We start from the raw sequence: 25,056 nt of genomic DNA on the forward strand, positions 1-25,056 counted from the left end.
GTCCCTGCTCTACCACCGACTTGCTGTCTGACCTCAGGCCTGTCACTTCATTCTTCTGTGTCTCAGGATGCACCTGTGGGGATGATTCTGATCTGCCTTTGTCAGGTTCTTTGGGCGGCAACCCTTAAAGAAAGGGATTAGAATAACTGCTCACAAGCAAACGGGCCAGTATCTGTGGTGTAAGGAACTGGCTTCCCTCTGCAATTTGGTGCCGTTTTGGGTGTTGGAGGTTCTCTCTGCAAATTCCCATCTGAGCCTGTACTGTCCCTGAATGCGTTAGGGACAGCGGCCGGCTGGCGTATCACTGTACATTTCTGTAGCGTCGGCCTGCAGAGCCAGCATCAGCAGCTCTAGCAAAACCAGAACCCTTCCTCCTCCTCCCCTGCCTTTTCACACTGTGTGATCTGACCCACATGCTCTCCGGGAACTGGGGAGGGGCTATTTCGAAATAGCACAGTGGAGCATCTACACACGCCTTATTTCAAAATAGCTGTTTTGGAACAGGCGTTATTCCTCGTAGAATGAAGTTTACAGATTTCGGAATAAGCCCTCCGTTATTTTGAAATAATTTTGAAATAACTCAGGGTATGTCTACACTACCCCGCTAGTTCGAACTAGCGGGGTAGTGTAGACATACCCCCCGTGGCTGTGTAGACGCTCGCATTGTTATTTCAAAATAGCGCTAGTTATCTCGAAAGAACGACGCAGTGTAGATGCACCCTACTTAAGGATAACCTGCAAATGCTACCAACTGGGGTGGTAGCGCCCTCTTGGCCTGTTGCTCCTCCCATAGGCTCAGCTCTGTAGCTCCTCTGCTGAGCTAATTGCAGTAAGGGAGTGGAGGGGAGCATTCCTGTTCAGCATTACTGGGAAGGGAAGTGTGAGATGGAAGACCTCTCCCAGGGCACCTCTGCCCTGGACCACGCTGTCTCACCAGTTCCCCTCTGACGTCTCGTTCACGCTGCCCCCGGGAGGACAGGTGCTGTCGGACCCCGCACCGAAACACATTACTTTAGCTGTTCAGGGCCCAGCCACTTGGAGGCATTTCGGTGCCTCGCTCCCGTTGAGTTCAGTAGGAGTTAGAGGCTGAAATACCTTTACGGACCCGGCCCTTGGTGTCTATCCACATATCAGGGCATTGTGTTAGGCCCGTAATGGAGGAGTGGGCCATAAGGTGTATATAGCCCGCAAGGGACTCTTGTGTCTGTTTTTTGACATCAGGCCAGTAGCTTTTTTTTCTAGGCTTGCTGCCTCCCCGGCCCCTCATCACCTCTGGCCCCTGCTGCCTCCCCCATCTCTCACCTCATCCACCCACTGACCCCATTGCCTCTGGGCTCCTCCCTCCCCACCATAGCCCAGGCTCTGCTGTCTCCTCCAGCTCCCCCCTCATCCTCCCATTGCTCCTTGCCCCCATTGCCTCCCTGGGCTCCCCCCCATCATGCCTGCCCCCCCTTCTTTCACCTTCCATGGCCTTGCACCCGCTGTGTTCCTTGTCTCCTCACCATGGTGCCCTGGAGGGTTGCCCATGTGCCCCCCCCCCCCCCGTAAGACTGCCCTGCTGGACAATTCCCAGGAGACGGTTCCTCATGTCACAGTTTTCCCTCTGGTGCTTTGTGTCCATTTTCTTCTGCCAGAGCAGAAATCTCTCCTTGTCTCCCATCGGCGTTCCCTCTGAGAGGGCTGACGTGTGGTATTCGGCGCAGTTAGCACTCTGTCCTTCCAGGCCTCTGGAGACCCAGCATTTCACATCCCCCTTCCAGCGTGCAGAGGCTGTAAAGAAGACTAATGAGACGTTGGCTTCTAGCAACAGAGGGTGAGGGGTGTATTATACAAGTGCGCTGCTGCCACGTTCCAGATCTGATAACTCAGGCTGCCAATCCCATGAGGATGAGCAGAGGTCTCCACTTCCTGCACTTCCAGCCTGACCCAGGAACTGAGAAACTTTCCCCCAGTTGAAGTGTAGGAGCATAAGCTTTCGTGGGCAAAGACCCTCTTCGTCAGATGCATGCAGTGGGTCTTTGCCCACGAAAGCTTATGCTCCTACACTTCAGTTAGTCTATAAGGTGCCACAGGACTCCTCGTCGCTTTTGCAGATTCAGACTAACACGGCTACCCCTCTGATACTTTCCCCCCAGTTAGCTTTGGATGAACCGTCTTGTCTCATCCGGGCTTGGCCACAAGAAAGAAGCCTAAAGGCCCAAATTTTGGGTGCAGATTTAGGCTGCCCCAAATCTCAGACATGCTTGGGGATTTGGGCCCATCCCTTGCCCCCATCTTGCATCTTGCATTCTGCTGCGTCATATTTGGATTATTTAACTGATATAATTTGCCGTGTGGTGGCACTGAGAGGGCTTATTCAGAGATCAGAGCTCCATCGTGGAAGGCACATGTCCAGGCGCATAATAAGAAACAGTCCCTGCCTCAAAAGAGTGAAGATTCGTAGTACCGTTACTTCTCAGCCCCTCCCCTGGCACACTAAATTGAACGCTTCAAAGTCTGGAAGTGGGCGAACAATTTAACACCCACATGTCATTATCTGCGCCGCTTTGAATGGAAGTAGTATTGCTGCTAATAATACAATCCATTGAAAGACCCATTGCAAATCCGTAACATTAGCTTAATGGCAAAAGGTAATTGGCATGCCGTTGGAGCTGTCCTGTTGTATTAACCCTGTGGGTTTCTCGCCAGACATCTTCCTCTCGCTGAATGTGATGGACAACAGACGCGGAGCCTGTAATTTTCATGCTGGTTGAAAAGAAAAAAAAAAAAAGAGATCTTTGGTTGGAAATACTCTCAACCTTGCAATTCACATTCTCGTTCTGTGTTTGTGGGCCTGCCAGAGACGATCCAACACAATTTAAACCAGTGTAACCCTTCGAAGGGCCGGGTTCAGTATCTAGGGAGGTTCTTTCAACAATGTAACCAAACTGGCTCGGGCTCCGGTCCAGTAAACTAGTAAAATTCCAACCTACCCACTGGGCGCCTTTAGAGGCATTTCTTCCCCTCTCGCAAACACAGGGTTGGAGGTAGAAACAGTCTGTTTAATAACAGTAATCGAGCACCAACCCACAGGAACACACATAAATAAAGAAAACCCGTAAGCAAGGTACCATCCCTGGAGACCACAGGGCAGAGTCTTTTGCTTAAAGATCTTTAGTCCAACCCTTAACTCATATAGTGTGGTTCCCCCTCACTTCAAACACCCCTCTTAGGGCTCTATCCAAGCAGTGCAGATCCAGAGCTCATAGGCACGTCATCATGACATCTCCCCTCGTTGAGCAGGTGGCATTGCCACCTTCGTGCTGCTCCTGCCGGCCGCTCACTGCTGCTTCTGCCGGCTGCTCACCGCTGCTGGCCTTGTTATGGATTTGACTCTGGGCCAAACCTACTGATTTCTACTCTCTGTGATTTCAGCACTTGGCCCACAGCACAGTCCAGCCAGCTGAAAGATTCCAGCATCCACTGGAATAAAATTTTAAAATAACAAAGACTCCTTATGGAGTCTGTTTTAGTTCTAACATTAGAAGTGGGCAGGAGGAGAAACAGGTTGAACCAGTCCTATAGCTCACGCCTGGAGTGCATGCAGCCTGCTGGTTCACAGCTCTCCCCTGCCCCCAGTTGACTTCATAGAGTTTGGCAAGGGAAGCCTTGTCCATCTGAGATTCTTTATACTGACAGGGTCTATTCTTTGAACTGAATTAAACACAGTGGCTGTGTCTACACTGCACCCCTTTTCCGGAAAAGGGAGGCAGATTAGACACTTTGGAATAGGCAAATCCGCGGGGGATTTAAATATCCCCCGCGGCATTTGCATTTACATGGCTGCCGCTTTTTTCCGGCTTGGGGATAAGCCAGAGAAAAGCGCCAGTCTAGACGTGATTCTCCGGAAAATAAACCCTTTTCTGGGATCTTTTATTCCTACTTTTATTCCTACATGCGGCAGTGAAACAGGATTCCAATTTAAAGCCCCTAATTCAAATTAGGTGGTAAACCTCATTGCAGGAGAAATACCAGCTAATTCGAGTTAGGGCTTTAAATCAGAATCCCGTTTCACTGCTGCGTGTAGTGGGCAGTTACTTCAGGCTAGTCAATTTCTAAAATGGCGACCGGCCGGGAACATGCAAATCAAGCACGGGATATTTAAATCCCGGTCTTGATTTGCAATTTCGGTCACCCTCATTAGCCTCCCTAAATTGATCTAGGGGGCTAGTGTAGACGTACCGTCAGTGAACATAACCACACCCAGGATTCCTTTCCCATTCCAGCTGGCTGTAATGGAAACATTGATTCAGCAGCACAAATAATATTGCCACCTCTAGAACTTTTTATGATTTCAGAGTAGTGCCCAGCCCTTACTCCACTCTCTCAGCCCCTGGGAGGGAGAAAGATGAATATTATTAGCCCCATTTTATGGATAGGGAAACTGACACACGGAGGCGCTAAAGCAAACCTTTTCCAAAGTGGCCATTGATTTGGGGTGCATAATTTTGGGACACTTGCAGTTGAATTTCCCCCAGGGCACCCACAAATTCCTTTGCGTTTGACGAGAGTCGCGGGTGTTTAGCCTCTCTAAGAACCGGCTCCTACTACTGGATCCTCAAAATCAGGGACCCCTTTTGAAAACTGTGTCCTCATTGAGTTACCTACAGACATCTAGTGAGACAAGAAATGTTGGGAATCTCTTATGTCCTTTTCCAGGCAGGGACTTCTCAGGTTAGCATATGGGAAACAAAAGGTAGGAATGAATGATCAGCAGAGCCGCCGATAGGGAGGGGGCAAAAGAGGCTGCTGTCTTGGGGCCTGGCAATTTAAAAGGACCCAGGGCTCCTAGCTACCCCTGCCACTACTGCAGCAGTGGCCAGAGCCCTGGGCAATTTCAATCTCTATCAGAGCCACAGATGGTGTGGGCCTGGCTAGCCCCCGATCCTGCCCCTTCCACCCGACACCCCATCGTTTCTGGGGGCTTGGGACCAGCCTGAACATCCTCCACTTTTCCAGGCACTCAGCCATTCTGTCAGCAGCCCTGACAATCAGGCATCACAGTGGAGCGAGATAACAGCAGGGTCCCCTAAGGATCTGTTTTGGGACCAAGGCTGTTCGACATACTCATGAATGGTCTGGGGAAAGAGTGAGGTGACGTCGTTTGCAGATGATACAAAATGACTCAGGAGAGTTCAATCCAAAGCTGACTGTGGGCAGTTACAAAGGGAGCTCATGAAACTGGGGGGCTGGGCCACGAAATGGCAAATGAAATTCAGTGCTGATAAGTGCAAAGTGATGCACATTAGAAAATAGCCTCCCCGCTATCCGTACAGAAGGATGGGGTCTAAATTGGCTGTTAGCACTCACAAAAGAGATCTTGGTACTATTGTGGAGAGTTTTCTGAAAACATCTACTTAGTGTGTAGTGGCAGTCAAAAAAGCAAACAGACTATTAGGAACCATTAGGAAAAGGATAGATAGGACAGAAAATATCATAATGCCTCTACATAAACCCTTGGTACACACACCTTGATGCCTGAATGCAGTTCTGGTCATCCCATCTCACAAAAGATATATTAGAATGGCAAAAAGTCTGGAGAAGGGCAACAAAAATTATGATGGGTATGAGCAGGGTCCATGTGAGTGGAGATGTAAAAGAGAGGAATTTGTCCGGTTAGATAGAAGATGATTGGGGGGATATGATAGAGATCTATAAAATGATGAATAGTGTGGAGACTGACTAGGGAAATGTTATTTACCTCTTCAAATAACACAAGAACACAGTGGGTCACCCAGGCTATATCTACACTGCCAGTTTTTGGGGCAGAAAATATGCTAATGAGAGTCTCATTTGCATGAGTCGTGATCTCATTTGTGTATTTTCTGCTGATCCATTTTCATGCTAGGGGTTTTTGTGCAAAAACATGCAGTGTGGACATTTCCTTTTTGCGCAAAACCCCCTTTTGGCACAAAATTCGTATGCCTCAAAAAAAGAAGGCATACTGATCCTGTGCAAAAGGGGTTTTTTGTGCAAAAAGGAAATGTCCACACTGCTTGTTTTTGCACAAAAACCGCTAGTGCAAAAATGGATCGGCAGAAAAGACGCAAATGAGATTGCATCCCTGATCATCTGGGCTTATAACCATTGATGGACCTATCCTTCATGAACATATCCAATTCTTTTTTTGAGCCCAGTTATACTTTTGCTCTTCATAACATCCCTGGGTGATGAGTTCCACAGGTTGTAAGTGCACTGTGTGAAGAAATACTTCCTTCTGTTTGTTTTAAACATTCAGCCTATTAGTTTCACTGGGGCTATGTCTATACTGCCAGGTTTTGTGGCAGAAAATATGCTAACGAGGGACTCATTTGCATGAGTTGCAATCTCATTTGCGTCTTTTCTGCCGATCCATTTTTGCACTAGCGGTTTTTGTGCAAAAACAAGCAGTGTGGACATTTCCTTTTTGCACAAAAAACCCCTTTTGCACAGGATCAGTATGCCTTCTTTTTTTGAGGCATACGAATTTTGTGCCAAAAGGGGGTTTTGCGCAAAAAGGAAATGTCCACACTGCATGTTTTTGCACAAAAACCCCTAGCATGAAAATGGATCAGCAGAAAATACACAAATGAGATCACGACTCATGCAAATGAGACTCTCGTTAGCATATTTTCTGCCACAAAACCTGGCAGTATAGACATAGCCCCAGTGAAACTAATAGGCTGAATGTTTAAAACAAACAGAAGGAAGTATTCTTCACACAGTGCACTTACAACCTGTGGAACTCATCACCCAGGGATGTTATGAAGAGCAAAAGTATAACTGGGCTCAAAAAAAGAATTGGATATGTTCATGAAGGATAGGTCCATCAATGGTTATAAGCCCAGATGATCAGGGATGCAACCAATGTTCCCTCTATTTTTTTTCCTCGATCTGCGTGTGGAATAAATTGTGTTATGTGCATTGAGGCATGTGCGCACCACCAGTAGAGGCACATGCTGCCAGCTGTGTGCAGCTTTGGGGGCTTTGCTAATCATCTGGGTGGCATTCAGATCTCTCCTGGGTGTCCGCCTAAGCGCACAGTTTACAAGGAACACTGGATGTAATCCCATGCTCCAAGTGTCGCTAAACCTCTGACTGTCAGAAGTTGGGACTGGCTGATACAAGAAGGATCCCTTGGTAAATTGCCTGGTTAATTCCCACTGAATCATCTGGGAATGGCCACTGCTGAAAGACAGGGCAGTGAGCTGGATGAACCATTGGTCTGATCCTGCATGGCTGTTCTTATGCTTCCTTTGGAGGGTTCTTTAGTCCATGGTGACTGTATGCAGAGAAGTTCCCTGGGATTTCCAACTGCCAGGTGATTTCACCTGCAGCAGCCTCCTCTTCCGGAGCTCTGTCTAGATGCAGTGACCAGAGCAAAGGGGCAGCAGCTTGCCTGCAGTATGAGTGCTGCAGCCATAGGTCCCACCAATTCTGCCCGATCCTGAACTGGTGTCCAATAGCCTCCCTGGTGAAGGGGAATGTGATCTTTAACTGCCTGGCCACCAGGCCGTTTTTGACCCAGAACTCTCCTACCTCCCCCACCCTCCCGAAGGCAACCAGGGACCAGTGACAACTGAATCAGAGGATTCAGTCCATTGTCAATGGGCAGGTGTCAAGGTGCAAGCCCCCACCGTGCCTCAGTGCCCCCTGACTGTCCTCATCTAGCCCCTCTCAGGGCAAGTTACAGTCTGTACGGGTTGCTCATCATTGGCATGGGGTTATCTCTACTGCCCCGCTTACCTAGGCTGCATTGTAATCCGCCTCCGAACCTTGGGCCTTGCCTCCGGCCCCTAGCCCAGGGGAGTCTTGGCTGGCCCTCTCCCGGCCCTAGCTGGCTATCCCCAGCTGGTCTCCCTCCTGGGAGATCCTGCTTCCTCTGCAGTCAGGTCAGGTCAGCCCAGCCCAGCCCTTCTCTTCTCCCTTCCCCCCCAGCAAACTATAGCTGCCAGCTGGGCTCTCACTTGCCCTAACAGCTTCAGCTGGCCTCTCTGTCTCCGGCTCAGGGCCTGAGTCCTGGTCTTAAAGGGCCAGTGCAGGGCAGGCGCGCTGTCACAGCAGGTATCTGCATCCCAAAAGTCACCCCTAGAAGAGGCATTAATGGTCAGGTTTGGCAGAGAGGCCGAGAGTTAAATGTGTCATGCAAGATGGACAGCCCGCTCCCTGACAGGTTGGGGCTGAGGAACACAGAACTGCATAGTCAAGCGAGCTCACACTGCTCTGTCCGTAAGGAGAGGACCTGTCTCTGGAGCTGTCCATCTTTTCCTGGGACTGGCCTTGAATCCTCTCTCCACACCTCCTGCAACATGGCACTGTGTAGCATCCCTCTGGGGCCACGTCATCTCTCAGAACAGGTGCCATGGTCTCAAGATGCCAGATGATTTTAGCCTGAGGTGCAGAGATGCCACCCACAGTGAAGTACAATGCACCTGCAGTGATTTCACCCACTTAAAAGTCCCTCTGTAGTTTGGATTGGATGTAGGTGGCACTTACTAGCCCCAATGCTAGCTGTGCACTGCTCAATGCCATCCATGCAGAACCTGGTCAGACAGATGATCCTATGATGGGGTGGGCAATAATTTTTGACAGGGGGCCACTCCAAGATTTTAGAAAGTGGTCAAGGGCCGTACTCTTCCATGGTATTAATGGAGGAGGTGCAGGGTCTGGGATGGAGGTTGGGTGCAGAGGGGATCTTGGGGTAAGGTATTGAAGTGCAGGAGGGAGAATGGGATCTGGGAGGGAGTTAGGGAGAAAGAGGAAGTTGTAACCTAGGGCAGGGAACTGGGGTGCAGGGTTTTGGGATGTGACCTAGGGTAGGGGGGGATTGTGATCTCATGCTGGAGGTTGAGGTGCAGATCTGGGAGGAGGAATGGGTACATGTGGAGTAGTAGGGCAGACGTGGTGGGCAGAGGGTGGGGGAAAGCAGGGGCTGAGGTGCCAGAGGCAGGTTCTGGCCAGGAGACGTACCAGCCAGCAGCCAAACCAGCCTGCCTGCCTGCAGAGTGAAAGGCTTGCAGAGCTTAAAATATTACTGCCTGCTCAGCCATGTACTAGAGTGAGTCACTGAGCAGGAGGCTTGTGCTTTGTGGCTGCCTGTTATTCAAACAGGCAGCTCCCATTGGCCAGTTTCTGTCCAGAAATCGGCCAATGGGATTGTGCTGGGGGTGGGAGCAGTGTCTGAATCTTCCACCCTCTCCTCCGGACTCATAAAGAGAAAGCGTCCCACAGCCGTGTTTCTGAGCGGCATGAGAGGCAAGCAGGGGAGCCTGCCTGTGGCTCCCCACCGCCTCCATGGGCCAGATCTGGTGGCTTGGTGGGCCAGATCAAGCCCACGGACCATATTTTTCCCAGGACTGTCCTATGAGATAGTAGCGAAGGGAGGCTGGCACTGGCTGTCTTCTCCTTTGGCTTGCGCCCAGATATTCTTCTTGCGCCCTGTGGCGATCACTTGCCTTCCCATCCGGCTTTGTCATTAATCCCTGGCTCCGTGTGTTCCCTTTGTCCCAGGTGCACCAGGAAGGAGCGGTGCGAGCGCTCCAGCGAGCCTCGGCGATTCGCCTCAGAGATGAAGCAATGTGTCCGGCTCACCGTGCATCCCAACAACATCTCCGTCTCCCAGTACAACGTGCTGGTAAGCAGGACTGACCATCTCCATGGCATCTCCCTGCCCGGGAACCACAACGGGCTCTGACCCTCATGGACAGTGTTCTGTCCCCGGTTCCCCATACCCTTTCATTGGCGCGCTCAGTGGGAAGGAGTAGCTGTCTCCCCTGGGTGCTACCTGACATTCATGGGGGTTTCACTCAGGGAGGGAGCGCTCCGCTTTGTTCCAAAGTTCCCACGTACAACCATGGAGAGGATCTTTCTTATTCTACTGGTTGCACATGTGGATTCCACTTGTGGCGGGTGGGTGAGCCTTGCGCACAACCATCCGGCATTTTTTCCTCAGTGGTATCTGACTGAGAGGAGGGGCAGAGCACGGGGTGCTGGTATAAAGGACCCTGCCACCCCCAAAGCTAACTGCTTGTGGTGGTTGTTGGAATTGCTTAGCTAACCTCAGCAGGTGCTCTTCGCACGTTCATTGTAAATTAACTGCAGACAGGTTTCCAGATCGATAGCATCTTAGTGAACACTCTAGGCAGTGAACGGTGTCTGGTTTTGCTTTTTCCGTTAGTTGGTACTGAGGAATGCCCGACACACAAGGCCTCAAGCCCTGCCTCTCTTGCACGGGGCCATTGCCTCTGAGTGAGGTGCACTCAAGCTCCTCGAAGTGTTTAGGGGAAACTCGCTGCCGAATCTGCAAAGTCTTTCACCCTCAGACAAGGAAAGGCAGAGGAGCTAGGCGAAAGGTTTTTGCTCACGGCGGTGGACCGGAGACCTCAGTCAGAGGCCGATTGGTCAGACTCGGCACCAACTGCCTCAACATTTGTTAGGAGGGCGCCTCCTACGTTGCCTGAGTCCCCACACTGCTGACCCTCTCCGTGCCTAGGACAATGCATGAGACCTGTAAGCAGACTGCTGAGGAAGGAACCCACGTCTTACCGGCATGGGAATTGGAGCAGGGTGCAGCCGGAAGCTAAACGTTCCTCCTCTCCCGCAATGCGGAAGCGGGCAAGACAGGTCTCGTCAAGCCTAGGGCTTGAGGGAGCACCTCCTACCTCATCCCGAGGCCAGCTCAGTACTGACCACACTGGCCTCGTTTGCGGCAGCGAGAGATCTTGAGAGCCTTTCGGTACCAGATTGGAGACCGCTTTCCTCAGCACCCGCCACCAGCGGGGCACCAGCCACAGTGGTGCAGCATTCGGTGCTGCGTCAGCCTCCGTTGCCTCAAACCACACGTCCGTGGGTCCCGTAGAAGGGGCAGCCTGCAATGTGGGCCGCATTGCGTCCTTTTCTGATGAGGCATCCATCTCTGACACTGTTGGGAATGGCTCCTCCTTGGTTCTTTGTGTTGGAGCTTGGCCTCTGGTTCCCACCCTTAGAGCCTACCCTCTTGCTACTCTATTGCCCTGATAGGAACTTTCAGTAGAAGTACCATGGGGTACGTGGGCCACTGCTACCACTTGTCCCGTGGCCTTTTTGGAATCTGTGGTGTTGCCCCTCTGTTTCTAGGGCACACACAGGATGCTCCTGTTGTGTGCCAGGAAGAGGTATAGAGCGTGTATTTGCCTGTTCCTGAGCCCAGTACTTGATTCTGTACGGGTAGCAAGAAGAAATTCAGGAGGCTGCTAGTAGAGGAGGAACAGCTTCAGCCTGTGGTGGCCTCTTCTTCCTCCTCTCCAGTTCCTCCGGGGACATTTTGCCTCCCCCAGATGATTATAAGGCCTACCAAGAGCCGTTAAAGAGGGTGTTACCCGCACAAGATTCTCTGTCACTCCCGCACTTCAGGGGTGCATACCATGACCCAATTCCTAGGACTCAAGATGTAACACCGTTAATTTAAATATCCACCCTCGCCCAATACCTAGGGCTCAGGGAGTAACTACCTGTGGGTTTGCAGGATCTTTTACCAGTGAAAGAGCCTTGCACAGTAATATCCTTACTCTATTTATTAGCAATTACCAAGCAAGCAGAATACACATGCTGAGCACACAGTGCCATGCTCACCAGTCCTGATCAAGGCAGGCAAAACATCCCCTGTTGGCCAGGCAAGATCAATTTCCTTTGGATTCTGGTTGCTGCATGTTATTGTCATGCAGAGGATTCTTGACAGCTCTGGTCTTAGACTGTATCTTGAGGTTGAGTTCTTCCAGGTCTTTCCCTCTTATTATTTTCTGTTCTTTCTCCCCTTCTCCCCCCTTTTTGATTGGTCTCCTTCTTGGACCACAGTAAAACTTGAGACCTTAACCAATTATTTTACTGCAATTTTACTACTGTAACAGAATTACTTAACTAATCATGCCCCGCCATCTAAGTTGACTTACACCTAGCAAAATTAATTATAGAGCAGACAGAAACAATTAGAAACCAGCTTGAACGGGAATCTGCAGAACTTAATTTCATTTACAACTTTGATGTCTACAATAGAGGTTTAAACAAAGACCTTAACTGGATTACCTGCTACATTCCACATCCTAATGATGTAAAAAGCCAAACACGAGGTACCTAAGAGTTCTTAAAACCCACTCAGCTTCATTTAGCATGGACACTCAAATTCACTATTCTTTGAGAGTGGCCTTGCCTCTTAACAAGGTAATTATAGACCCTCTGGCAGACCCCTTCATCCTACGTCCTAAAGGGTGAGTGTAAGTATTATGCTCCCCCTGCGTGGTTGGAATACCTATATTCTCGCCCTGTAGCAGGTTCACCGGTGGTGTGGGTAGCCAATGAAAGGGAATGACCAGAGCAACAAGGAGTAGCCCCCAGATCAAAAGATGTAAAAACACTAGGTCCGTTTGGTAGAGAAGTTTATCCCACTGGAGGGTTGCAACTCATGGCTGCCAATCCGCAAGTGCTGGCCACTCAGGAATTAGCTCGTTTGGCCCTGGAGCGCCCCCTTCCGTCCGGTGTCTCACCCACGGTTACCTGTTTTGTCCTCCACCTCTGGGTACTGCCCTATCACAGTGTCCCCACTCTCTGGGGTCCTCCCCCTCTGGGAACCCCCATTCCCTTATCCCCACCTTGCTTCAGTGACTTGCTGCCAGTCACCATCTAGCCCTTACCTGAGGGACAAGCTGCCGTCTGAAATGGCCACTCATCCTTGGCACAGGGTGGACCTGCTGCCTTTACTTACCCTGGCTGCCCCACCCCCACAACCCTAATACGCTTAGGCCTTGCTTCAGGCTGGGAGCTAGACTGGCCAGAGCTTCTCTAGCTCCGCCTGCCTTTCCCCAGCTTTGCTCTAAGTCAGGAAGCCTCCAGCTTCCCTGGCAGCCGGTCCCTGGCAGCAAGAGTGAGTGAGTCTCTGCCCCTCCAGGAGCCTTTATTGATACTCCCCTCAGCTGGGCCCTAATTAGCCAGTTCCTGCCTCAGCTGTGGGGCCCTGCTCTCTCAGCCCTCTCCTCGGGCTGGGTTTTACCTTTAAAGGGCCAGTGCGGAGCAGACGCCTTGTCACAGTGGGACTCGATTCTAAAGCTTAGAGGCGTGTTGCCAGAGGATGGGAGGCGGGAGCTCTCCTCGTTTGTCGACGAGGGGAAATCAGCTCCCCCTGCAAGGGATTGTGTCTCCGGCCAGGGACTGGTATCTCAGATGAGACTCAAACTCTCGTGGGCCTCATGCTCAGAACTAGTTTATCTGATGGGGGAGCACGTCAGACTTTGCGTGAGCACATGTGGTCATGTCGCCCTCCAGTGGCTGGTCCCAGCAAGGTTAAGGCTCAGGTATTTACTAACCTGGCCCATGTCTACACTAAGGGGAAGAGCGATGCTGCTGCGGTCGATCTTCCAGGGTTTGATTGAGTGGGTCTAGTGAAGACCTACTAATTTGAATTGAGAGGGCACCCCGATCAGTGCCGGTTTTCCTGGTCCTCACGAGAAGTAAGGGAAGCTGACGGTAGCATTTGCTCCTGTTCACCTTCTGCTATGTGGACTGTGATTTAAGGTATGTCAGCTCCAGCTACGTGATTAACATAATTAACGTAGCTGAAGTGGCATATCTTAAGTCAATCTTCTCCTTTAGTGCAAACGTGTCCCATGAGAGGCGTAACTCCTTTAGATCACTAGCAGACGGCTGGTGCCTCTGGCGTGGAAGTACCCTGGTGCTGCTGGTGTCTATATAGTTGTGGCCACGGTTTGTTACTGTGGCAGGTGGGGATGAGGGGGTGGGCGCAGCTAACCGGGTGCAGAGTTACGATTAGAATCATGAGCGGGACTTCATGTAGACTGGATCTTCCATTCCAACTGGTGAGAAACCCAGTGATGCTGCGTGAGAACATGAACTCCCTGGAAAGTTGGATTTATTTCATGTCACCTGCTGTTTGTTTATTTCATGACACCACGTTAATAGCAAGGCCAGTGGGCATCAGGTCATTCCAGGGTGCCAGACAGCAACCGAGCGGCTACCTATCCTTTTATTTATGATGTTAGTGCTCCAGCAGGGCATGGCCTCAGGGCTTTCTTCTCCTGTAACTGAATGAGCAAATGGGGCTGGCATTTAGGATCTGCCTGAAATGGTGAAGTCATCCAGCTGGCCCACGAGAGGCAGCGGATGCGTTTGGCTTACTGAAGGCTGTAACTAGACTCTCTATACACAGGAACTTGTTGGTGACAGACAGCTCCCTCTGTTGGTGATGCTAGGAGAGGAGGCGTAGAGAGTTAGACTGGAGCGCTACAGTTTCTCTGTAGTCCGCAGAGTGCCTCTTGTGAGTAATAGTCACCTTCCACAGAAACCTTGTGCCAAGGGGGCCAGTGAGCCCCGCCTTCACAGCCTCCTCCAAAGACTCCCACGCCAATATTACACCTGCATGACCGAAGCCGAGCACTCACCCCACTGAACGCACCCGCACAGGGAAGCAGCAGCCACCACCCCCACATAGCCACGTACCACTTGTGTTTACATCTGCATTCCATCCCCCTCCCCGGGAGTCGCTGCTTTCTGTCGAAGGAGGATCCTTTATCTAGCAAGAGGCTCTTTGTCCAACCTCTCCAGTGTAATTCTCTTCTGCCGGCCTCCTCCGTCCGGGAGCTGAGCGCTCTTTTTCTCTCTCCCCTCCTCCCCCTTTGCTCGCAGCTGGTCCTGGAGACCTACAACGTCCCCGAGCTGTCAGCCGGAGTCAACTGCACCTTCGAGGACCTTTCCGAGATGGATGGCTTGGTGGTGGGGAACCAGATCCAGTGCATCTCCCCGGCTGCCAAGGAGGTGCCCCAGATCGTCATGGAGAATGGTGAGCAAACGCTGGGGTGGGTGGGAGCACAGCAGCTGGGAGAGCAGTGCATTGGTGGGTATGCGTGTGTCTGTATGGGCCCTAAGGCAGCACACTGCACTTATATATGGGTATGTCTACACTACCACCCTAGTTCGAACTAGGGTGGTTAATGTAGGCAACCGGAGTTGCAAATGAAGCCCGGGATTTGAATTTCCCGGGCTTCATTTGCATCTTGCCGGGCACCGCCATTTTTAAATCCCCGCTAGTTCGGACTCCGTGCCCGCGGCTACACGCGGCACGAACTAGGTAGTTCGGATTAGGCTTCCTATTCCGAACTACCGGTACACTTCGTTCCACAAGGAGTACAGGTAGTTCGGAACAGGAAGCCTAATCCGAACTACCTAGTTCGTGCCGCGTGTAGCCGCGGGCACGGAGTCTGCACTAGTGGACATTTAAAAATGGCGGCACCCGGCAACATGCAAATGAAGCCCGGGAAATTCAAATCCCGGGCTTCATTTGCAACTCCGGTTGCCTACATTAACCACCCTAGTTCGAACTAGGGTGGTAGTGTAGACATACACACTGCCTGCCATAGACGTAAGACCCATAGGCGGCAGCTGAAGGCCCAGCTGGGGGAGGCATGCCTCAGCCCCGCCTCTTCCCTGGAGCCATGCCCCGCCCCTTCCTCCTGATACCCTGCCCCTGGAGCTAAGCCCCGCCCAGCCCCAGCCTGATCCTTCCTGGCCACCTGGAGGGCTGGGGCTGCCATGCTGCGGTCCCATCCCCAGCCCTCTGAGGAGGCCAGGGAGCTGGCTTGCCACACCGCGGCCCAGCCTGCCCTGGTGGCTAGGGCATATAGGTAATTTTGAGAAGGCTGTGCCTTCCCTTGCCTACAGCACCAGCTGCCTGTGGTTAGACTGACCACAGCACATTTACTCCCATCTCAGCCCAGTGCTTCTCAGAGTCAGGCAGTTTATCCAGCTATTCCGCATGGATGAGTCCCTCCTTAATTTCCTCACATTCCTCTCAGTTACATCTCTGCACGCAGCTCCCTGCATCCGTCTCTGTCTCTCCGGCCTTTGCGCCCTTCAGGAACATGCCACCTGTGATCCTTCCCCTTGCCCACGCCAGATCTGCTTATCCCTCCAGGCCAGCCCGACCAGCCCCCGATCCATTTGGTTTCTCTTCCCTCAGTTTTCTCCAGTTTGCCCGCAGCAATGGGGCATTCAGAACTGAACACAGTTGTTCCGGGGTGTGCAGGGCTGGGGTTCCCCTTACTTGTGCGGGTGCCCAGTAAGATGTGCCTGTGCTGCCGGGCTGCCCCCAAAGCCCTAAACTGAGTCACCGGCACATGGGCAGGTGCAGGGAGAAGCTGCCGATCTTGTTCTCTGTATGACTCGTGAACACTAGCTGTGACTTTGGTCCCAGTGAAAGGTGCCTAGCAGGGTGCACAAGCATCCCCCAACGTGTGCTTCTATCCTGGAGTAAGCTAGTCGCCCCTTAGGAGTCAGAAGGCAGTTCCCATCTCCAATGCCCACTCAGTCCTTGGCTGCTCTTGATTAGCCTACTAGGGAGGATGCCAGTTAATGGTAGGGACTGCTCTGGTCTGACCTCTGAGGACAGGACAAGAAGCAATGGGCTTCAATTGCAGCAAGGGAGGTTTAGGTTGGACGTTAGGAAAAACTTCCTCATTGTTCAAGGTGGCTAAACACTGGAATAAATCTCCTAGGGGGGTTGTGGAATCTCCATCGCTGGAGATATTTAAACGCAGGTTGGACAGACACCTGTCAGGGATGAACTAGATGGCGCTTGGTCTGCCGTGAGGGCAGGGGACTGGACATGATGACCGCTCGAGGTCCCTTCCAGTTCTAGTGTTCTATGACTCTATGACCATTGGGGACCCAGCAGGACACAAAAGGAGCGACACCAGCGTGATGAAGCTGTGTAGGTGCCCGGAAAGAGGGGCAGTTCTGGGGCCTGAGTTTCAGAGAACTGGAGTGCCCGCAGCTCTCGTCAAGGTGAAGAGCTGGTGCTCGGCACCTCTGAAACTCCAGCCCTTGGTGCACACTGCCAGAGGAGGGGTGGCAGTGAGGGAGGTGGGTTTCCATCACTGTTCCCAACCCCCGGAGCCCAGAGCCTTTTCAGTGTACACCAGGCCCTGGCAAAGTTGCTCAATAGGAAGCAGGTAACGGGACTGTCCAAGCGGTTGGCAGCAGATGGGCACAGAGCAGCGTGCAGGTAGCGCAGTTTATTCAGGGGTGCATGTGCACACCCGCATGGTCATGCCCGTGAGGGTGTGTGTGCATACATAGAGATGGACTGGTAAGCTTGCTTGGGCCTGGTGGACTCATGAATCTTTCTGGTGAGAAGGAAAATAATCGAGGTGGAGGGGCCAGTGAGGGCAAAGCCTTGAATTAGAAAAGAGCTCCTCCATCATCCAGCGATTGTAGTTACCTCACCGGTTGGACACCGGCTGCTCACGGGGCCCGGAGCACCGACTGGGAGCCAGGCGTGGCTTGGGGCTGGTGGAGAGGCAGAAGGGGTTCATGACAGTGGCGGGGATGGAGGATGGGGGACGTGAGGCATGAGAAAAGCAGGGGGCGGATTTGGGAGCTGGATGTGGGTAGTGGGGGGCTCAGGATCTGTGTGGATGGGGGGCTGGCAGCCTGTGAGCAGGCCCTCCAATGGGGGAGGGGCAAAGAGGGCAACTGCCCCAGGGCCCAGCGATTCAAAGGGGCCCGGAGCTCCTGGCTGCCCCCGCTGTTACTGTGGCAACAGCTGGGGCCCTGGGCCCTTTAAATTGCCGCCAGAGCCCTGGGTGGCCGGCTCCAGATGGCCCTGAGGGAAGGGGAGGGGTCCGGGCAGTGCTGAGATCTGGCTGCCCCAGCCCCACCCTTTTCGGAAGCACAGAGCCAGGGCCCCCTGCCCCTTGGCTGGGGCCCTGGAGCAGCAGATGTTCCCTACGGGGTGGGAGTGGTGCCTGGAGTCTGCTCCAGGAGAGTCTGCTCAGAGGGGAGAAAGGTGCAAGGAAGCTAAGGCAGGTTGCTCAGAGGGGAGCAAGCTCAGCAGGTTTTGACGAGAACCATTGAGCCCCCCAATAGGGCATTCCTAGGGGAACCCCCTTAAAGCCTCAGCTTCCCTGAGCACGGCACCACGCCGGGGAACCCAGCAGCCCCACCCAGCCCCCGGGGCGCTGTTTACATGGGGATTGCCCCCAGTGTCTACACTCCCCTCCACTCAGAGTTCAGAGAGGGAACCCCCTTTGGGACAGCCCAGTGAGATGCGGCAGGTCCCCCTGGGCTCACCCCACCTCAGCAGAGCAGGTGTAAGTAGCTCGAGGAGAGCCTGTCTGAAGGAGAGTCTAACTTACACCGCCCCCCGTCTCCTGTGAATGTAACCCCACGTCCCCCTTGGGTCACATGTGTCCTCCACACATGCACCCTCCCAAGCCAGCATGCTCACAGCCTTTAGTACAGTGGTTCCCAAACCTTTCGGCATCATGCCCTGTTGTTGGTTTTTGAGAAACCCTTACTCTCCCTCCCCTCCCCCAAAAAACAGCAGCAAAACTTGTTGAGCAAAAAAAAAAAAAACCACTAAAGGAGCTGGCCCGGGACACTCCATCCTCCCTCCGCCCCAGCCAGCCCGAGCTGCGCATGTTCCGGCACACACCCAAGCCAGGAAGAACAGAAAATACCGGACATTTCACATGGTATTTTCTAAAAAATTTTCCCAGCCAGACTGGGCTCTCTCTTGGGCAGAGGAAGGAGGCTGGGCCGGGTTGCCTTGTGCCTCCCTAGAATTTCTTCACACCCCCCAATTTGGGAACCTATGCCTTTGTAGCAAGCAGCAGAAATAGATGGGGCAGAAAGTTCACCCGGAAAATGAGTAGTGGAGAGCAACTGTCCCCTTCCATTCCTGTGACTTAGTCGCCACAACACTGAGCTGGCCTGCCAGTCATCGTGAAATCCACCTGGCCTCCCCTCCTGGGGCATGTTGTGACCCCCTCGGGCTGCAGAGTGAACCACCATGGCTGTAGCATTCAGAGCTCGCGTCCTCACTCCAATTATCTCCGTGCTAACTTCTCTCCCTCCTCTTCTCTCCGCCTCTCACTTATCATAGATTCCCCCGTGGGCACATGAAAGAATATTCCCAAGAAACGTTCCCACGACTGATTTTAAATGACCCAAGAGATAGGGTCCCACCACAGAGAAGGGTCCACAGTCTGAAAAAGACCTGGAAATCTTCCCTTCTATTGCTGCTCTTGGCTTAGATTTTTCTACCCTTGACTGAGTTTCTTGGAGTAAGGTCTTTGGGAATCAGGCCCAATTTACCTAAATTGTCCTGAACTCAGTTCCTATGTAGCAGGCCCAATCGTGGCTCCTTACTCAGGCATAGCTCTGGTTGACATCACTGGGGGTATGCCTACACTACAATGTTAGTTCGAACTAACGGACGTTAGTTCGAACTAACATTCATAGGCGCTACACTAGCGCTCCGCTAGTTCGAACTTAATTCGAACTAGCGGAGCGCTTAGTTCGAACTAGGAAAACCTCATTTTATGAGGACTAACGCCTAGTTCGAACTAGCTAGTTCGAACTAAGGGCTGTGTAGCCCTTTAGTTCGAACTAGTGGGAGGCTAGCCCTCCCCAGGTTTCCCTGGTGGCCACTCTGGCCAACACCAGGGAAACTCTATGCCCCCCTCCCGGCCCCGGACCCCTTAAAGGGGCACGGGCTGGCTACGGTGCCCATGCCAGGTGCAAGCCTGCCAGCACCCAGCTAGCAGACCCTGCACCTGGCACGGCACAGAGCCACCCACCCGATGCCCCCCAGCCCACCCCCTCTTGCCGGGACCAGGCTGGCGGCTCCCGGGAGCTTGCCCTGGACCGCAAGAGGCGGGCACCTTCCTGGGCTAGTGCGGACATCGTGGACCTCGTCCACGATCTCCGCACTAGGCACAGGAAAGTGGCCGTCTAGGGCAGGAGAGCTGCCAGCCTGGCCACCCAGGAGCAGGTGTGCATGAAAATCAAGGGGGTCCACTGAGACCCCCGACCCTGAGCCCTGAGCTTACAATGGCCGTACTGGGTCAGACCAAAGGTCCATCTAGCCCAGTAGCCTGTCTGCCGACAGCGGCCAACCCTAGGGACCCTGGAGGGGATGGACCGAAGACAGTGACCAAGCCATTTGTCTCGTACCATCCCTCTCCAGCCTTCCACAAACTTTGGGCAGGGACACCACTCCTACCCCCTGGCTAAGACCACTCCATGGACCCAACCTCCATGACTTGATCTCACTTCCCTTTCAACTCTGTTCTAGTTGTAGCCTTCACAGCCTCCTGCAGCAAGGAGTTCCGCAGGTTAACTATTTGCTTTGGGAAGAAGAACAACTTTCTCTTACTAGTTTCAAGCCTGCTACCCATTCCTTTCCTTTGGTGTCCTCTAGTCCTTCTTTATGGGAACTCAGGAAGAACTTTTCTGAATGCACCCTCTCCACCCAACCCCTGCTTTTAGAGACCTCTATCCTGTCCCCCCTCCGTCTCCTCTTTTCTAAGCTGAACAGTCCCAGTCTCTGTAGCCTCTCTTCATCTGGGACCTGTTCCCAACCCCTGATCATGTTAGTTGCCCTCCCCTCTCCCAGCCTTTCTCTTCCCCTCTCCCACCTCCTTTTCCCAGTCTCCCCCAGTTTTGTTCAATAAAGACAGAGTCAATGTTGGAAGAAACGTTATCTTTATTTTGTACATCAATAAGAAGGGGGGCTAGGGAAGGGTAAGTGGAAGGAGGTGAGGGAGGAATGGGGTACGAGCCCTCGATGGGGAGGACTGGGCTGGCTCTGCGGGCTTCTGGGGGTGGAAGCTCTCCTGCAGCCCCCCAATTGCCCCCTCTCCCCAGATGGCAGCCTGCGGCAAGTGCAGCCGGGCTGATGGCCGAGTGCTGTGATGTGCCCAGTGTGGGTACTCCGGGCACTCCAAGCCAGAACTTCTTTGCAAGCGGGGCACCCTGAGAACTGTCTGTCCGGGGTGGGGGTTGGGACCCTTTAAGCGCAGCCCTCGGCTAGCCTGAGACAGCATCTCCATGCTCTAAGTCCTCCTTTTATGCCCTGCCGGCACTGCTTCCAGCCATCCTTAAGCCCTGTTCAGAGTCCACTCAATGTGGACTTGCTAGTTCGAATTAGCAAAACGCTAATTCGAACTAGTTTTTAGTTCTAGACGCGTTAGTTCGAATTAGCTTAGTTCGAATTAACTAATTCGAACTAAGTTAGTTCGAACTAGCGCTGTAGTGTAGACATACCCTGGGAGATTTACTTCCAGATCTGCCCCATTATTCCTCCCTGTCTCTTTGGATAGTTCATCACAGCATGTTTAAATTTAAAAAACACGGGGGTGAGGAGATGCCACGCTCTGATGCCACAGTGATGAGGGAAATTTTAAAATCTAGAGGGACAGTCCTTAGTGCTTGCTTGGCCAAGCCAACCCCTTTCAATTCTCTCAAATTGTCCTTTGTAAGTCAGTTTTCACGGCTCTTCTCCAAGGGTACGTCTAGACTGCATGGCTCCGTCGACGGAGTTTACTAGACAAGTTTCCTAGATGAGTTTATAGACATAGGAAAATGAAGTGACGATTTAAATAATCGCTGCTTCATTTACATCAAAACGGCCACCGTGCTGTGCCGATAAGCTGTTTGGCGGCACAGTGAGGCAGTCTGGATGCTCTGCGGTCGACAATGGAAGCCTTCGTCGAACGCTCCATTATGCCGCGTGAATGAGGTTTACCGGTCGACAAAGGCTTCCGTTGTCGACCACGGTGCATCCAGACTGCCCCACTGTGCCACCAAACAGCCGATGGGCACAGCGTGGCACCCATTTTGATGTAAATGAAGCAGCGATTATTTAAATCGCCGCTTCATTTTCCTTTGTCTAGTAAACTCATCTACATGGCTCCATCAACAGAGCTATGTAGTCTAGACATACCCCAAATGTCCTTCAGTGTGAGAGGTCCGTTCTGCGGTTGAGGGGCCCAGAATCGGTTGTGCTATTCCAGATGTGGAGTCCCTCTGCCTCTTCCCTGCCACCCAAGCACACCTATCATTGTTGAAGCTGTTCTCTGATGATGTGAGAACACAGACAGCTAAAAAACACATCGGATCACATTTTCCAAAACACCTAAATAGCTAGGGCCCTGCGCAGATACAGAAATCTGCCTCCGATCTGCAGCTGCAAGGATCGACTTGTATCCGACCCACGATCCGCTCTCCACCCACAACTGCGTGCTTTCTCACAGTCCCTCTCCAGAGGATCTGTGTGCACGGGCGGGGTACTGTATAAGAAAACCATGCGGCCTCACAAATGCGCTCGCTGCCACTGTTATTGGTATTTTAAACATCCCTCGGACTCTGCCGCCGGCATCAGCACAAATAGCCTTTTACACTAAAAATAGTGAAATAAACATTGCACCGTAATAGTGCTCAAAACTCACACACTGAAATGCGAGGAAAAGAAGTTGCGCTTGCCATTGATAAAGTCACCGCGCTTAGAGCTCGCCAATCCCAATTTCTAGACCTCCTCAAATCTTAGGGGTAGCAGAGACCTCAGGAGGCATCAAAGTCCAGCCCCCTTCACAACTAAACCATCCCAGCCACTGTTCCCTTTGTGGAAGCATGCGAGGGGAATGTTAGCACGGGGAGAAGCAACGGCAGGTGCTCCCTGACTCTGGGTCAGGTTCCCCATGTGGGCGCAGGCAGGTCACCCTCCATGCCCCCTGGGGGGTGTGGGGGCAAGGGAGGAGCAAGGACAGCAGGCAGGCACAAGAGGGTTGCAGGTGCAGGATGGGGAGTCCAGGGGCTAGGGGTGCGGGGGGGGGAGGGGTTGCCCAGCCAGTGATTAATCTGTGCCGTATCACGTCATCTGGAGAAGGGAGGCTGTTGCTTTTGCAAAGTAGGTCATTCTGGCTTCCCGACTTTGCAGAAGCAGCTGCCCCCCTCTCCGATTGACCCGATACGATAACGAATTTAGAAGAGGATTCCTAAATTACTTGGCTGCTTAAACTGCAGCCATAGGAGCAGGGGTGGGGGCGGGGGCATTTTGCTGCATGTCTTGATCTATCACCTCTCCTTTCTCTGTATGAGGTGGGGGAGAGGGAATATAGTCTCTGGAAGGCAGGAAAGCAGCCTATGAGCTGCCGAAAACGGCTTCTCTCCCTTTGAGATCCTATATTTAGAGCCCTGCGTGGATACAAAATTTGTATCTGCATCCGATCGTCCAGCTGCCCAAATGGTCCCTGGATGCAGATATAAAGGAAATAGCTGTGGATTTGCAGGGTTCCATAAATGACCGAGGATCCTAAGTTGCAAATGCAAGTACTTTATTTCCTGCCGTCATGTGGGCATTGCAAGCTGTCGTCTAAGGAAGTTTATTATTCATGCAGCGGTGCATCACTTTGTTAACAGTGGCTACATTCCACACCAGAAGCAGCTGCACGTCAGTGGTGGATGGAATGAGGCCTATTTCTCCCTTTCCTCCCTCATGGACGTCTGGAGAGATTAGTTAACATGTGCTAAGCAAGTTGAGACATAGTTTTACCAGGCCTGCACTAAGACATTAGGTCAGGATAACCAACACTTGGGGTGTGGAAAATCCTGTGTTGACCTTGTGGCAGCCTCTTGGGGAAGTGCCTTGCCCAGTTCAACAGGAACACCCCTCCTGTCGGTGTCGGCAGCGTGCACACCGAAGTGCTCCTGAGGGGTTGCTGCAGCATTTGAAGTGCAGACAAACCTAGAGAAGCCCCAGTGGAAAAGACCCTGCTGTATTAAATCAAGGCCAGCCCCCTGCGTGGAGAAGTCTAGTCTGCAGGTGGGCGACATGGCAGCAGAGCAGTGTTATGAATTAGTTCTGTGGGTCACTCGTGCGTAATGCTGTACAATACACAAAGAGTATGTCTAGACTGCATCCCTTTGTCAGCAGAGGGATGCAGATTAGGCAGGATGACATTACAAATGAGGCAGGGATTTAAATCTCCCGTGCCTAATTTGCATAAAAATGGCCACCACGTTTTGCTGACTCAGCACTTCGTCTGCAAAAAGAGGCAGTCTAGAGGGGGATGTGTTGAGAAAGAAAGGAGGTTTACAGGATCTGTCAAAAAAGGCTTTCTTTCTCGACAGACCCCCCTCTAGACTGCCCCTTTTTGCCAACAAAGTGCCGAGTCGGCAAAATGCGGCGGCCATTTTTATGCAAATTAGGCTCAGGCTATTTAAATCCCTGCCTCATTTGCAATGTCGACCTGCCTAATCTGCATCCTTCTGCCAACAGAGGGATGAAGTCTAGACATACCCAAAGGCAGGTCCTCTCTCCCGGACCTTTCAGTCTAAATTAGGCTAACAACACGACTCACACGCACACGGCATTGGACTGGCTTCCAGGAGGTCTGGGCTGTTTCAGCTCTGCCGCTGACTTGCCGTATGACGTGGGACAAATCACTTTCCCTCTTTGTTCCTGTGTCTCTTCCCAGCTGCTGTCTTGCGTGTTTAGATGGTAGGTTCCGAGGGGGTAGGGACGGTCTCTACCTTTGGGTAGGCCCCTGGTCTCATGTAGGGTCTGTAGGCGCTCCTGGGATACAGATTCAGAACACGAACATTTTTTGAAGTGGTCACTGATTCTTGGTGCCTCTGACTTGAGACTCTTTAGGCCTTATAGTAAAAAACCCAGCCCTCCAGGCAAACCCACAGAGGCTGGAGGTGCTCTTTGCTTCTGAAGATCACACTCTAGACAATCCCTCAGGTGGGGGCCCCATATTTGTGTCATAAAACGGTTGGCCCCCTTTTGCCATGTTGCTGTGGACCATGCAGCGGTGCCGTTTTTTGGCCTGCTCACCGAGGATTCATTTGGTTATTTACACAGCACTTCGGTGACCGCTCAGTGATCCTTATGCTCTTTCCCCAGGAGACCATCACATTGTCCAGCTGCAGCTCAAGTCCAAGGAGACGGGCATGACCTTCGCCAGCACCAGCTTTGTCTTCTACAACTGCAGCGTCCACAACTCGTACGTTGGTATTCCCCTGACCGGCCTCTTCCCCCAGAACCTTATTGGGCTGCTTAGAAGTCAGCCCAGCTGCTCACGCTGGAAGGGTCCAGGTAGTACATGGACAACTACTCAGCTGTGAAGCAGACCTGCAGTCTTGTCAGTTGGGGCTCGGTAGAACATCTGTCCCACAGATGAGCCTCTTTGAGGGGAAAAAGTCCCTGCC

At 52.4% G+C, this 25,056-nt stretch overlaps 1 protein-coding gene across 2 annotated transcripts in view; it reads left to right on the forward strand.

The window, feature by feature from the left end:
- PLXNA4 (plexin A4) overlaps positions 1–25,056 on the forward strand; it is a 689,852-nt gene that overhangs the window by 493,211 nt on the left and 171,585 nt on the right. For both annotated transcript variants that reach the window (XM_075925673.2, XM_075925677.2), the window contains exons 6-8: positions 9,529–9,652; positions 14,689–14,842; positions 24,752–24,851. In XM_075925673.2, coding sequence (XP_075781788.1) covers positions 9,529–9,652; positions 14,689–14,842; positions 24,752–24,851 — 378 coding nt within the window. The remainder of the gene's footprint in view (positions 1–9,528; positions 9,653–14,688; positions 14,843–24,751; positions 24,852–25,056) is intronic.

This window comes from Pelodiscus sinensis, chromosome 1 (assembly GCF_052426305.1).
Source record: "Pelodiscus sinensis isolate ZL-2025 chromosome 1, ASM5242630v1, whole genome shotgun sequence".
Lineage (NCBI taxonomy): Eukaryota > Metazoa > Chordata > Testudines > Trionychidae > Pelodiscus > Pelodiscus sinensis.